The sequence below is a fragment of the Manacus candei genome, unplaced genomic scaffold, assembly GCF_025592945.1.
Source record: "Manacus candei isolate 608988 ecotype Guabito, Panama unplaced genomic scaffold, ASM2559294v1 h1tg000214l, whole genome shotgun sequence".
Classification (NCBI taxonomy): Eukaryota; Metazoa; Chordata; class Aves; order Passeriformes; family Pipridae; genus Manacus; species Manacus candei.
Genome location: NW_026138262.1, coordinates 152,067 through 164,578, shown reverse-complemented (window position 1 = coordinate 164,578; position 12,512 = coordinate 152,067). Strand labels below are relative to the sequence as shown.

At 69.8% G+C, this 12,512-nt stretch overlaps 2 protein-coding genes across 3 annotated transcripts; both read left to right on the top strand.

The window, feature by feature from the left end:
- Positions 1 to 2,933: 2,933 nt before the first annotated feature.
- On the top strand, positions 2,934 to 11,504 carry LOC127464388 (cytochrome c1, heme protein, mitochondrial). The gene is given in 8 exon segments (XM_051774676.1): positions 2,934 to 3,075; positions 3,689 to 3,897; positions 4,862 to 4,988; positions 7,368 to 7,525; positions 9,007 to 9,043; positions 9,045 to 9,168; positions 9,941 to 10,041; positions 11,172 to 11,504. Coding segments are annotated over 8 exon segments (981 nt in total). The 5' UTR covers positions 2,934 to 2,955; the 3' UTR covers positions 11,277 to 11,504.
- LOC127464387 (uncharacterized) lies at positions 5,001 to 7,228 on the top strand. Of its 2 annotated transcripts, XM_051774674.1 has the most exons (3): positions 5,015 to 5,109; positions 5,142 to 6,191; positions 6,566 to 7,228. In XM_051774674.1, coding segments are annotated over exons 1-3 (1,410 nt in total). In that variant the 5' UTR covers positions 5,015 to 5,108; the 3' UTR covers positions 6,925 to 7,228. The 2 variants fall into 2 exon arrangements, with proteins under 2 accessions (XP_051630635.1, XP_051630634.1); XM_051774675.1 differs by having other exon boundaries at positions 5,001 to 6,283.
- Positions 11,505 to 12,512: the final 1,008 nt, after the last annotated feature.

Sequence of the window (12,512 nt, the reverse complement as noted above, 5' to 3'; positions counted from 1 at the left end):
GGGGCTGTGGGACCCCCGGGGCACAGGCGAAGGGAGGGGGCACAGGGGGGGCACCTGGGGGGACCTGGGGTCTCCCCCTGCGTGTGGGGACACTGGGGGGGCACTGGGGGGGCACGGGGAGCTCGGGGTGTCCCTGGTGGTCCCTGACTGAGCCCCCTCCCCTCACTGCAGGCTGCCCCAGGCCCTGCTGCTGGTGCTGACCCCTGGGGTGTCCCTGTTCCTGGGGGTCTCTGGGTGGTCTCAGGGGTCTCTGGGTGTCCCTGGGTGGTCTCTGACCCCCCCAATCCATTCCAGGCTGCCCCAGGCCGTGCTGCTGGTGCTGACCTCCCCAGGGGTGTCCCTGTTCCTGGGGGTCTCTGGGGGTCTGTAGGTGGTCTCAGAGGGTCTGTAGGGGTCCCTGGGTGGTCTCTGACCCCCTCCCCAATCCCTTGCAGGCTCCCCAGGCCCTGCTGTTGGTGCTGACCTCCCCGGGGGTGTCCCTGTTCTTGAGGGGTCTCAGGGGATTTGGGGGAGTCTCAGATGATCTCTGGGTGTCCCTGGGTGGTCTCTGACCCCCTCCCCAATCCATTCCAGGCTGCCCCAGGCCGTGCTGCTGGTGCTGACCTCCCCAGGAGTGTCCCTGTTCCTGGGGGTCTCTGGGGGTCTCTGGGTGGTCTCAGGGGTCTCTGGGTGTCCCTGGGTGGTCTCTGACCCCCCCAATCCATTCCAGGCTGCCCCAGGTGGTGCTGCTGGTGCTGACCTCCCCGGGGGTGTCCCTGTTCCTGGGTGGGCTCTGGGGGTCTGTAGGTGGTCTCAGAGGGTCTGTAGGGGTCCCTGGGTGGTCTCTGACCCCCTCCCCAATCCATTCCAGGCTGCCCCAGGTGGTGCTGCTGGTGCTGACCTCCCCGGGAGTGTCCCTGTTCCTGGGGGTCTCTGGGTGGTCTCAGGGGATTTGGGAGGATCTCTGGGTGGTCTCTGACCCCCCCAATCCCTTGCAGGCTGCCCCAGGCGGTGCTACTGGTGCTGACCTCCCCGGGGGTGTCCCTGTTCCTGGGGGGTCTCTGGGTGGTCTCAGGGGATTTGGGAGGATCTCTGGGTGGTCTCTGACCCCCCCAATCCCTTGCAGGCTCCCCCAGGCCCTGCTGCTGGTGCTGACCTCCCCGGGGGTGTCCCTGTTCGTGGGTGGGCTCTGGGGGTCTGTAGGTGGTCTCAGGGGTCTCTGGGGGTCCCTAGGTGGTCTCTGACCCCCTCCCCTCATTTCAGGCTGCCCCAGGCCCTGCTGCTGGTGCTGACCTCCCCGGGGGTGTCCCTGTTCTTGGGGGGTCTCAGGGGATTTGGGGGAGTCTCAGATGATCTCTGGGTGTCCCTGGGTGGTCTCTGACCCCCTCCCCAATCCATTCCAGGCTGCCTCAGGCCGTGCTGCTGGTGCTGACCTCCCCAGGAGTGTCCCTGTTCCTGGGGGTCTCTGGGGGTCTCTGGGTGGTCTCAGGGGTCTCTGGGTGTCCCTGGGTGGTCTCTGACCCCCCCAATCCATTCCAGGCTGCCCCAGGTGGTGCTGCTGGTGCTGACCTCCCCGGGGGTGTCCCTGTTCCTGGGTGGGCTCTGGGGGTCTGTAGGTGGTCTCAGAGGGTCTGTAGGGGTCCCTGGGTGGTCTCTGACCCCCTCCCCAATCCATTCCAGGCTGCCCCAGGCCGTGTTGCTGGTGCTGACCTCCCCGGGAGTGTCCCTGTTCCTGGGGGGTCTCTGGGTGCCCTGGGGGTCTCTGGGTGGTCTCAGGGGTCTGTGGGGGTCCCTAGGTGGTCTCTGACCCCCTCCCCTCATTTCAGGCTGCCCCAGGCGGTGCTGCTGGTGCTGACCTCCCCGGGGGTGTCCCTGTTCCTGGGGGTCTCAGGGGATCTCTGGGGGGTCTCAGATGATCTCTGGGTGTCCCTGGGTGGTCTCTGACCCCCTCCCCAATCCATTCCAGGCTGCCCCAGGCCGTGCTGCTGGTGCTGACCTCCCCAGGAGTGTCCCTGTTCCTGGGGGTCTCTGGGGGTCTGTAGGTGGTCTCAGGGGGTCTGTGGGGGTCTCTAGGTGGTCTCTGACCCCCCCAATCCCTTGCAGGCTGCCCCAGGCGGTGCTGCTGGTGCTGACCTCCCCGGGGGTGTCCCTGTTCCTGGGGGTCTCTGGGTGGTCTCAGGGGATTTGGGAGGATCTCTGGGTGGTCTCTGACCCCCCCAATCCCTTGCAGGCTGCCCCAGGCGGTGCTGCTGGTGCTGACCTCCCCGGGGGTGTCCCTGTTCGTGGCCGTGCTGCTGGAGCGGGAGCTGCTGGAGGCCCCGGCGGGGCTGGGCGAGGCCTGGCAGCGCTTCCTGGGGGTGCTGGGCCAGGGGCTGCTGCAGGACCACCTGCACGGGGCCCTCCTGAGCCCCCTGCTCGCCCTGGGGGCCTATCCCTGCTGGCTGCTGCTCTGGAACGTGCTCTTCTGGAAGTGAGGGACGGACACACGGATGTGGGATGGACACACGGACACGGGATGGACGCATGGACGGGGCCCCCCCCAGACCCCTCCTGAGCCCCCCCTGCTCACCCTGGGGGCCCTTCCCTGCCGGCTGCTGCTCTGGGAGGGGCTGTGCTGGGAGTGAGGGACCCATGGACGGACATGGGATGGACACACGGACACACCCACGGACACACCCAGGACAGACTCAGGGATTCCTGGGGTGACACCCCTGATCCCCTCCAGTTCCAGGACCCCAAACTGGGGTTGGGGGGACACTGTTGGGACCCCCTCGGGGAGGAGGCGGGGCCTGAGGAAGGGGCGTGGCTTTTCTCCGTGAACGTGGGGCGTGTCCCTCGCTTCGTCTCGGTCCTCCCGGCCGCCAGGGGGCGCCGCAATAAACGGGCTCTCCGGCGATCGCGCGTGCTCCGTGACGTCGCTCCCCCACGCGGCTACGTCATTTCCGGCCGGTGCGGCGCGTCCCCTCGACCTCGGCGATGGCGGCGCTGCGGGGCCTGCGGGGCCTGCCGGGGCTGCGGCGGCTCCCGGCGCCGGGCGCGGCCCCTCGCCCGCCGCTGCTGCTGCCGCGGGGCCGCCCCGCCGCCGCCCCGAGCGCCGTGAGTCACCCAAAGCCCGGCCGCCGCGGGAAGGTCACGGGGGCGGGCGGGGGGAGCCGCCCCCTCAGCGCCCGGCGAGGGCCGCGGGGACCCCCCTCAGGCCCGCCCGGTGCTCCCGCTGCCCTCCTCGGGCCGTCCCCGCCCTGCCCCGCGGTGTCCCGGGTTCCCGGTGTCCCCCATCCCTCCCCGGGCCCTCCCCGCCCTGCCCCGCGGTGTCCCGGGTTCCCGGTGTCCCCCGTCCTTCCCCCGTTCCCCTCCGGCCCCGTGTCCCGGTGCCCGTCCCTGCCCGGGTTCCCCTGCCCTGCTCGGCCCGGTGCCCCCCGCTTCCCTCCCCGGTTCTTCCCCGTCCTGCCCCCCGATGTCCCCCGTATCCCGCCGGTTCCCGGTGTCCCTGCCCGGGTTCCCCTGCCCGGGTTCCCCTGCCCTGCTCGGCCCCGTGTCCCCGCTTTCCCCCCCCCGGCCCCGGTGTCCTTTGCCCGGTGCCGCCGGTCCCGCCCGTGCCCGGCGGGTGCGCTCCCGGCCTTCCCTCTTCCCGAATTCCCGGTGCCCTCTCGGTGTCCCCGGGGTCTCCAGCCCCCCCCCGAGTACCCCCTGACCCCCGTGTCCCCCCCAGGTGTCCCTGTCCTCGGCCCCCCCCGGCTCCGGGGGCCGTTCCCGGCGGGCTCTGGCTGCTCTGGGGGTCCTGGCAGCGGCGGCGGGGGGGTCCCTGACCCTGGCCCTGTCGCTGGGGGGGAGCCCCCTCAGCGCGGGGGAGCTGGAGCTGCACCCCCCGGCCTTCCCCTGGAGCCACGGGGGGCCCCTGCAGGCCCTCGACCACGCCAGGTACGGGGGGGGGGACATGAGGGGGGCACACGGGGGGGCTCCTGCAGGCCCTGGACCACCCCAGGTACATGGGGGGCACATGGGGGGGCTCTGGTAGCCCTGGAGCACCCCAGGTATGGGGGGGGACATGAGAGGGGGGCCCGGAGGGGACATGGGGGGCACACGGGGGGGCTCCTGCAGGCCCTGGAGCACCCCGTGTATGGGGGGGGACATGGGGCAGTCCTGGGGGGACTCGGGGGGACCCCGGACCACCCCAGGTATGGGGAGGGGGTTCTGGGGGTCTCCAGGGTGTTCTTGGGGGGCCGCAGCTTCCAGCCCCCACCCCTCAGTCCTGAGCCCCCTCTGCAGGGGCTGGAGGGGGTTCCAGGGGTCCCACCAGGCATTCTGGGGGGTTTTGGGGGTCCCTGAGCCCCCCTTGCCCCCGCAGTGTGTGCAGGGGGTTCCAGGTCTACAGGGGGTGTACAGGGGGTGTTTTGGGGGTCCCTGAGCCCCCCGTCCCCACAGTGTACACAGGGGGTTCTGGGGGGTGTTTTGGGGGTCCCTACCCCCCCCATGTCCCCACAGTGTGTGCAGGTAGTTCCAGGTGTACAGGGGCTGGTGTGGGGGGTGTTTTGGGGGGTCCCTGAGCCCCCCCGTCCCCCGCAGTGTGCGCAGGGGGTTCCAGATGTACAGGGGGTGTTTGGGGGTCCCTGACCCCCCCCCTTGTCCCCCCAGTGTGCACAGGGGGTTCCAGGTGTACAGGGGGGGCCTTGGGGGGGTGTTTGGGGGTCCCTGACCCCCCCCCCTCCCTGCAGTGTGCGCAGGGGGTTCCAGGTGTACAGGGGGTGTGCAGGGGAGTGTTTTGGGGGTCCCTGAGCCCCTCCATCCCCACAGTGAGCTCAGGGGGCTCCAGGTGTACAGGGGGTGTACAGGGGGTGTTGTGGGGGGTGTTTTGGGGGTCCCTGACCCCCCCCTACCCCCCCAGTGTGCGCAGGGGGTTCCAGGTGTACCGCCAGGTGTGCTCAGCCTGTCACAGCCTGGAGTACGTGGCCTTCAGGAACCTCATCGGGGTCACCCACACCGAGGCCGAGGCCAAGGCTCTGGCTGAGGAGGTGAGACCCCCCCAGACCCCCCCTGAGACCCCTGGGGGACAGGCCCCCCTCCTGGGGTCACCCTGTGCCCCTCCCTCCTGCTGTGCCCAGTGTGTCCCAGTGCCCCCTCCTGCCATACCCAGTGTCCTGGTGCCACCCTCCTGCTGTCCCCAGTGTGTCCCAGTGCCCCACTCTGCCATCTCCAGTGTGTCCCAGTGCCCCATCCTGCCATGCCCAGTGTCCCACTGCCCTGGTGTCCTGGTGCCACCTCTGGTGCCACCCTCCTGCTGTGCCCAGTGCCGATGTCCTGCCACACCCAGTGCCCCCTTCTGCCATCTCCAGTGTGTCCCAGTGCCCCATCCTGCCATGCCCAGTGTCCTGGTGCCACCCTTCTGCTGTGCCCAGTGTGTCCCACTGCCCCACTCTGCCATCTCCAGTGTGCCCCAGTGCCCCATCCTGCCATGCCCAGTGTCCTGGTGCCACCCTCCCACTGTGCTCAGTGTGTCCCAGTGCCCCACTCTGCCATCTCCAGTGTGCCCCAGTGCCCCATCCTGCCATGCCCAGTGTCCTGGTGCCACCCTCCCACTGTGCTCAGTGTGTCCCAGTGCCCCACTCTGCCATCTCCAGTGTGCCCCAGTGCCCTGTCCTACCATGCCCAGTGTCCCACTCTCCCAGTATCCTGGTGCCACCCTCCTGCTGTGCCCAGTGCCGATGTCCTGCCACACCCCGTGCCTCATTCTGCCATCTCCAGTGTCCCACCTTCCCAGTACCCCAGTGCCACCATCCTGCCATGCCCAGTGCCCCAGTGCCATTCCCGGTGCTCCAGTGCCCCCACCCTGTTGTCCCCAGTGCCCTGGCACCGCTGTCCTGCCCCCCCAGTGCCCTTGTCCTGCTCTGACTGGTGTCCCACTGCCCGTCCCGCTGTCCCCAGTGCCCTGCCTGGCCTGTTGGCCCTGCTGGCCTGGTGCCCCTGGCCTGTTGTCCCCAGTGCCCCAGTGCCACCATTCTTCATTCCCCGTGCCCTGCTGTTGCTGTCCCTGCTGTCAGTGTCCCACAGCCTCTGTGTGCCCTCCCTGGTACCCTGGCACGGCTGTCCTGTTGTCCCCAGTGCCCCAGTGCCACCATTCTTCCTTCCCCGTGCCCTGGTGTTACTGTCCTGCCATGCTCAGTGTCCCACAGCCTCTGTGTGTGCCATCCCTGGTGCCCTGGCACGGCTGTCCTGTTGTCCCCAGTGCCACCATCCCACTGTCCTGCTGTGCTCAGTGTCCCAGAACCTCTGTGTGCCATCCCTGGTGCCCTGGCACGGCTGTCCTGTTGTCCCCAGTGCCACCATCCCACTGTCCTGCCGTGCTCAGTGTCCCACAGCCTCTGTGTGCCCTCCCTGGTGCCCTGGCACAGCTGTCCTGTTGTTCCCAGTGCCACCATCCCGCTGTCCTGCCGTGCTTAGTGTCCCACAGCCTGTGTGCCATCCCTGGTACCCTGGCACAGCTGTCCTGTTGTTCCCAGTGCCACCATCCCACTGTCCTGCCGTGCTCAGTGTCCCAGAACCTCTGTGTGCCATCCCTGGTACCCTGGCACAGCTGTCCTGTTGTTCCCAGTGCCCCAGTGCCACCATCCCACTGTCCCTGCTGTCCCACCACTCCTGTCCCTCTGTCCCCAGCACCAGGGCCCGTTGTCTCCGTGTCCCACCACTCCTGTCCTCAGCACCCAGGGGCCATTGTTTTCCTGTCCCACCACTCCTGTCCCCCTGTCCCCAGTACCTGTTGTCTCCATGTCCCACCACCCCTGTGTTGGCATCCCTGACGTCCTGTGCCACCGTCCTGCCATCCCCACCCGTGCCCCGTGTCCCCATCCCACCATCCCCAGTGCCCCTTGTGCCGTCCCTGTCACTTTGGTGTCCCCACCCCGCTGTCCCTGGTGCTTTAGTGTCACCACCCCACTGTCCCTGGTGCCCTAGTGTCCCTGCCCTGTTGTCCCTGGTACCCCAGTGTCACCACCCCACTGTCCCTGGTGCCCTGGTGTCCCCACCCCGCTGTCCCTGGTGCCCCAGTGTCCCCAATGTCCCCTGACCTCACTGAGCCGTGTCCCCGCTGTCCCCTGGCCTGGCTGAGCCGTGTCCTTGCTGTCCCTGGTGTCCCCTGGCCTCACTCAGCCCTGTCCCCAATGTCCCCTGGCCTGGCTGAGCCGTGTCCCCACTGTCCCCTGGCCTCACCCAGCCCTGTCCCCGCTGTCCCTGGTGCCCCAGTGTCCCCACTGAGCCCTGTCCCCGCTGTCCCCTGGCCTGGCTGAGCCGTGTCCCCGCTGTCCCTGGTGCCCCGGTGTCCCCACTGAGCCGTGTCCCCCGCTGTCCCCTGGTGTCCCCTGGCCTGGCTGAGCCGTGTCCCCGCTGTCCCGGGGCAGGTGGAGGTGCAGGACGGGCCGGACGAGAACGGGGAGATGTTCATGAGGCCCGGCAAGATCTCCGACTACTTCCCACGGCCCTACCCCAACCCCGAGGCTGCCAGGGCGGCCAACAACGGGGCACTGCCCCCTGACCTGTCCTACATCGTCAATGCCAGGTTTGGGGGGCCCTGGGGGGTCCTGGGGGGTCAGGGGGGATTGGGGATCCAACAACGGGGCACTGCCCCCCGACCTCTCCTACATCGTCAATGCCAGGTCTGGGGGGCCTGGGGGGTCAGGGGGGATTGGGGTCACACAACGGGGCACTGCCCCCTGACCTCTCCTACATCGTCAATGCCAGGTTTGGGGGGTCACTGGGGATTGGGGGGTCAGGGGGGATTGGGGATCCAGCAACGGGGCACTGCCCCCCGACCTGTCCTACATCGTCAATGCCAGGTTTGGGGGGCTTGGGGGGGTCCTGGGGGGTCAGGGGGGATTGGGGATCCAGCAACGGGGCACTGCCCCCTGACCTGTCCTACATCGTCAATGCCAGGTCTGGGGGGTCCTGGGGGGTCCTGGGGGGTCAGGGGGGATTGGGGATCCAGCAACGGGGCACTGCCCCCCGACCTGTCCTACATCGTCAATGCCAGGTCTGGGGGGTCACCAGGGACTGGGGGGGTCACGAGGGACTGGGGGGGTCACTGGGGATTGGGGGGTGCTGGGGGGTCAGCAGGGATTGGGGTCACACAACAGGGCAGTGCCCCCCAACCTCAACTACATCGTCAGTGCTGGGTCTGGGAGGTCCTTGGTGGGTTGGGGGCTCCCGGGGGTTTTGGGGTGTCCCCATTTCCCGCTGACCCCACTGACCCCACAGGTACAGGGCTGTTTGGGGGTCCCATCCCTGTGTCCCCGTTTCTCGCTGACTCCACTGACCCCACAGGCACGGGGGGTGTTTGGGGGTCCCATCCCTGTGTCCCCATGCCCTCACTGACCCCACAGTCACGGGGGGTGTTTGGGGGTCCCAGCCCCATCTCCCCATGCCCTCACTGACCCCACAGTCACGGGGGGTGTTTGGGGGTCCCATCCCCGTCTCCCCATGCCCTCACTGACCCCACAGTCACGGGGGGTGTTTGGGGGTCCCATCCCCGTCTCCCCATGCCCTCACTGACCCCACAGTCACGGGGGGTGTTTGGGGGTCCCATCCCCGTGTCCCCATGCCCTCACTGACCCCACAGTCACGGGGGGTGTTTGGGGGTCCCATCCCTGTCTCCCATGCCCTCACTGACCCCACAGTCACGGGGGGCTGTTTGGGGGGTCCCATCCCCATCTCCCCGTGCCCTCACTGACCCCACAGTCACAGGGGGTGTTTGGGGGTCCCATCCCCGTGTCCCCATGCCCTCACTGACCCCACAGTCACAGGGGGTATTTGGGGGTCCCATCCCCATCTCCCCGTGCCCTCACTGACCCCACAGTCACAGGGGGTGTTTGGGGGTCCCAGCCCCGTGTCCCCATGCCCTCACTGACCCCACAGGCACGGGGGGTGTTTGGGGGTCCCAGCCCCGTGTCCCCATGCCCTCACTGACCCCACAGGCACGGGGGGTGTTTGGGGGTCCCATCCCCATCTCCCCATGCCCTCACTGACCCCGCTGTGCCCCCGCAGGCACGGGGGTGAGGATTACGTGTTCTCTCTGCTGACGGGGGTACTGTGACCCCCCCGCGGGGGTGTCGGTGCGGGAGGGGCTGCACTACAACCCCTACTTCCCGGGCCAGGCCATCGGCATGGCCCCGCCCATCTACGACGAGGTGCTCGAGTTCGATGACGGTACGGGGGGGCCGGGGTCGGGGGGGGGGTCCAGGGGGTGTCCCGGGGGTCTGGGGGAGGGTGTCCCGGGGTCTGGGGGGTGTCCCAGGGTCTGGGGGGTGTCCCGGGGGTCTGGGGGGGGTGTCCCGGGGGTCCAGGGGGTGTTCCGGGGGTCTGGGGGGGGTGTCCCGGGGGTCCAGGGGGTGTCCCGGGGGTCTGGGGGGGGTGTTCCGGGGGTCTGGGGGGTGTCCCGGGCTCTGGGGGGGTGTCCCGGGGGGTCTGGGGGGGTGTCCCGGGCTCTGGGGGGTGTCCCGGGGGTCTGGGGGGTGTCCCGGGGTCTGGGGGGGGGGTCCCGGGGTCTGGGGGGTGTCCCGGGGGTCTGGGGGTTGTCCCGGGGGTCTGGGGGGGTGTCCCGGGGTCTGGGGGGGGTGTTCCGGGGGTCTGGGGGGTGTGTTCCGGGGGTCTGGGGGGGGTGTTCCGGGGGTCTGGGGGGGTGTCCCGGGGGTCTGGGGGGGTGTCCCGGGGTCCGGGGGGGTGTCCCGGGGTCTGGGGGGTGTCCCGGGGGTCTGGGGGGTGTCCCGGGGGTCTGGGGGTGTTCCGGGGTCTGGGGGGTGTCCCGGGGTCTGGGGGGGGGGGGGTGTCCCGGGGTCTGGGGGGTGTCCCGGGGGTATGGGGGGGGGTGTCCCGGGGTCTGGGGGGTGTCCCGGGGGTATGGGGGGTGTCCCGGGGTCTGGGGGGTGTCCCGGGGGTCTGGGGGGTGCTGACCCCCCCCGTGTGTCCCCCCCCCCCGCAGGGACCCCCGCCACCATGTCCCAGATCGCCAAGGACGTTTGCACCTTCCTGCGCTGGGCGGCCGAGCCCGAGCACGACCACCGCAAACGCATGGGGCTCAAGGTGGGCTGGGGGCTCAGGGGGGGCTCAAGGTGGGCTGGGGGCTCAGGGGGGGCTGGGGGGGCTCAAGGTGGGCTGGGGGCTCAGGGGGGGCTCAGGGGGGGCTCAACGTGGGCTGGGGGCTCAGGGGGGGCTCAAGGTGGGCTGGGGGCTCAGGGGGGGCTCAACGTGGGCTGGGGGCTCAGGGGGGGCTCAACGTGGGCTGGGGGCTCAGGGGGGGCTCAACGTGGGCTGGGGGCTCAGGGGGGGCTGGGGGGGCTCAAGGTGGGCTGGGGGCTCAGGGGGGGCTCAGGGGGGGCTCAACGTGGGCTGGGGGCTCAGGGGGGGCTCAAGGTGGGCTGGGGGCTCAGGGGGGGCTCAACGTGGGCTGGGGGCTCAGGGGGGGCTCAACGTGGGCTGGGGGCTCAGGGGGGGCTCAACGTGGGCTGGGGGCTCAGGGGGGGCTGGGGGGGCTCAAGGTGGGCTGGGGGCTCAGGGGGGGCTCAGGGGGGGCTCAACGTGGGCTGGGGGCTCAGGGGGGGCTCAAGGTGGGCTGGGGGCTCAGGGGGGGCTCAACGTGGGCTGGGGGCTCAGGGGGGGCTCAACGTGGGCTGGGGGCTCAGGGGGGGCTCAGGGGGGGCTCAACGTGGGCTGGGGGCTCAGGGGGGCTCAAGGTGGGCTGGGGGCTCAGGGGGGCTCAAGGGAGGCTGGGGGCTCAGGGGGGCTCAAAGTGGGCTGGGGGCTCAGGGGGGGCTCAAGGGGGGCTGGGGGCTCAGGGGGGCTCAAAGTGGGCTGGGGGCTCAGGGGGGGCTCAAGGTGGGCTGGGGGCTCAAGGTGGGCTGGGGGCTCAAGGTGGGTTGGGGGGCTCAAGGTGGGCTGGGGGGCTCAGGGTGGGCTCAAGGTGGGCTGGGGGCTCAGGGGGGGCTCAACGTGGGCTGGGGGCTCAGGATGGGCTCAAGGTGGGCTGGGGGGCTCAAGGTGGGTCGGGGGGGCTCAAGGTAGTCTGGGAGGCTCAAGGTGGGGCTGGGGGCTCTGGGAGGGGCTGGGGGCTCTGGGTGGGGCTGGAGGGCTCAAGGTGGGCTGGGAGGGCTCAAGGTAGGCTGGGGGGCTCAAGGTGGGTGTCCCCTGTGCCCCCCTGACCCGCTGCCCCCCAGATGCTGCTGCTGTCGGGCCTGCTGGTGCCCCTGGTGTACTACATGAAGCGGCACAAGTGGTCGGTGCTCAAGAGCAGGAAGATGGTCTATCGGCCCCCCAAGTAGGGGGGGGCCACCCCCGCTCCATCGGCCCCCACCCCCCCAAACAGGGGGCAGGGGCCCCCCCTCGGTGTGCCAGCCCCCCCTGAACGGGGGGTGAAGAGCAGGGGGGGGTCTGTTGGCCCCCCAGGGAGGGGTGGGGGGGTCTCTCCATCCCCACCGTGTATTTAAAGCCGAGCCCCGGCCCCGGGGGGGCTCCAGGCACGGGAATAAAGGCTCGGGGTTCCACGGGAACACGGACTGTGGGGCTGGAGCTGGGAGGGATGGTTCTGGGAACTGGGGCTGGAGCATTCCGGGATGTGGGGATGGAGCTGGGGATGGATCATTCCAGGACGTGGGGCTGGATCTGGGACTGGATCATTCCAGAATCTGGGGCTGGAGCTGGGGCTGGAGCGTTCCAGGATGTGGGGATGGAGCTGGGGATGGATCATTCCAGGACGTGGGGCTGGATCTGGGGCTGGATCGTTCCAGGATGTGGGGCTGGAGCGTTCTGGGATGTGGGGCTGGATCTGGGACTGGATCATTCCAGAATCTGGGGCTGGAGCTGGGGATGGATCATTCCAGGATCTGGGGCTGGATGTGTCTGTGGTGTGGGGCCAGTTGTGCCCCCGTGGAACGGGTCTGGCTGTGCCCAGGGGCAGGTCTCGTACCCATGGAGTGGGTCTGACTGTGCCCAGGGCAGGTCTGGCTGAGGGTCAGGTTTGTGCCCAGGGCAGGGTCTGGTTGTACCCAGGGAGTGGGGCTGGGCATGGGCCAGGTTGTGCCTGTGGGGTGGGTCTGGCTGTGGGTCTGACTGTGCCCGTGGGGTGGTCCCAGCTGTGCCCACAGGTGGGTCTGGCTGTACCTGCGTGGGTCTGGGTCTGGTACCAGTGGGGTGGGTCTGGTTGTGCCCAGGGAGGGGTCTGGGCTGAGGGTTGTGCCCATGGTGGGGGTCTGGTACCAGTGGGGTGGGTCTGGTTGTACCCATGGACAGGTCCAGTTGTGGGTCAGGTTGTGCCCAGGGAGGGGTCTGGGCAGGGCTCAGGTTGCGCCCATTGTGGGTCTGGCTGTGCCCGTGAGGTGAGTTCGGCTGTATCTGGGGCGGGCCTGGCTGTGCCCGTGGCTCGTTATGGGGCTGGATGTGGGGCTGGCTGTGCCCTTGGCTCTCGTTATGGGGCTGGGTGTGGGGCAGGGTGTGCCCGTGGCTTTGGTTATGGGGCTGGGTGTGGGGCAGGCTGTGCCCATGGGGCAGGATGTGCCCGT

Bases quoted from the DNA above. Each gene is read 5' to 3' on its own strand.
- LOC127464387 (XM_051774674.1), top strand. The intron at 6,192-6,565 runs GTCCCCAGTGCC...TGTTGTTCCCAG, and splicing joins CCTGGCACGGCTGTCCTGTT to TGCCCCAGTGCCACCATCCC.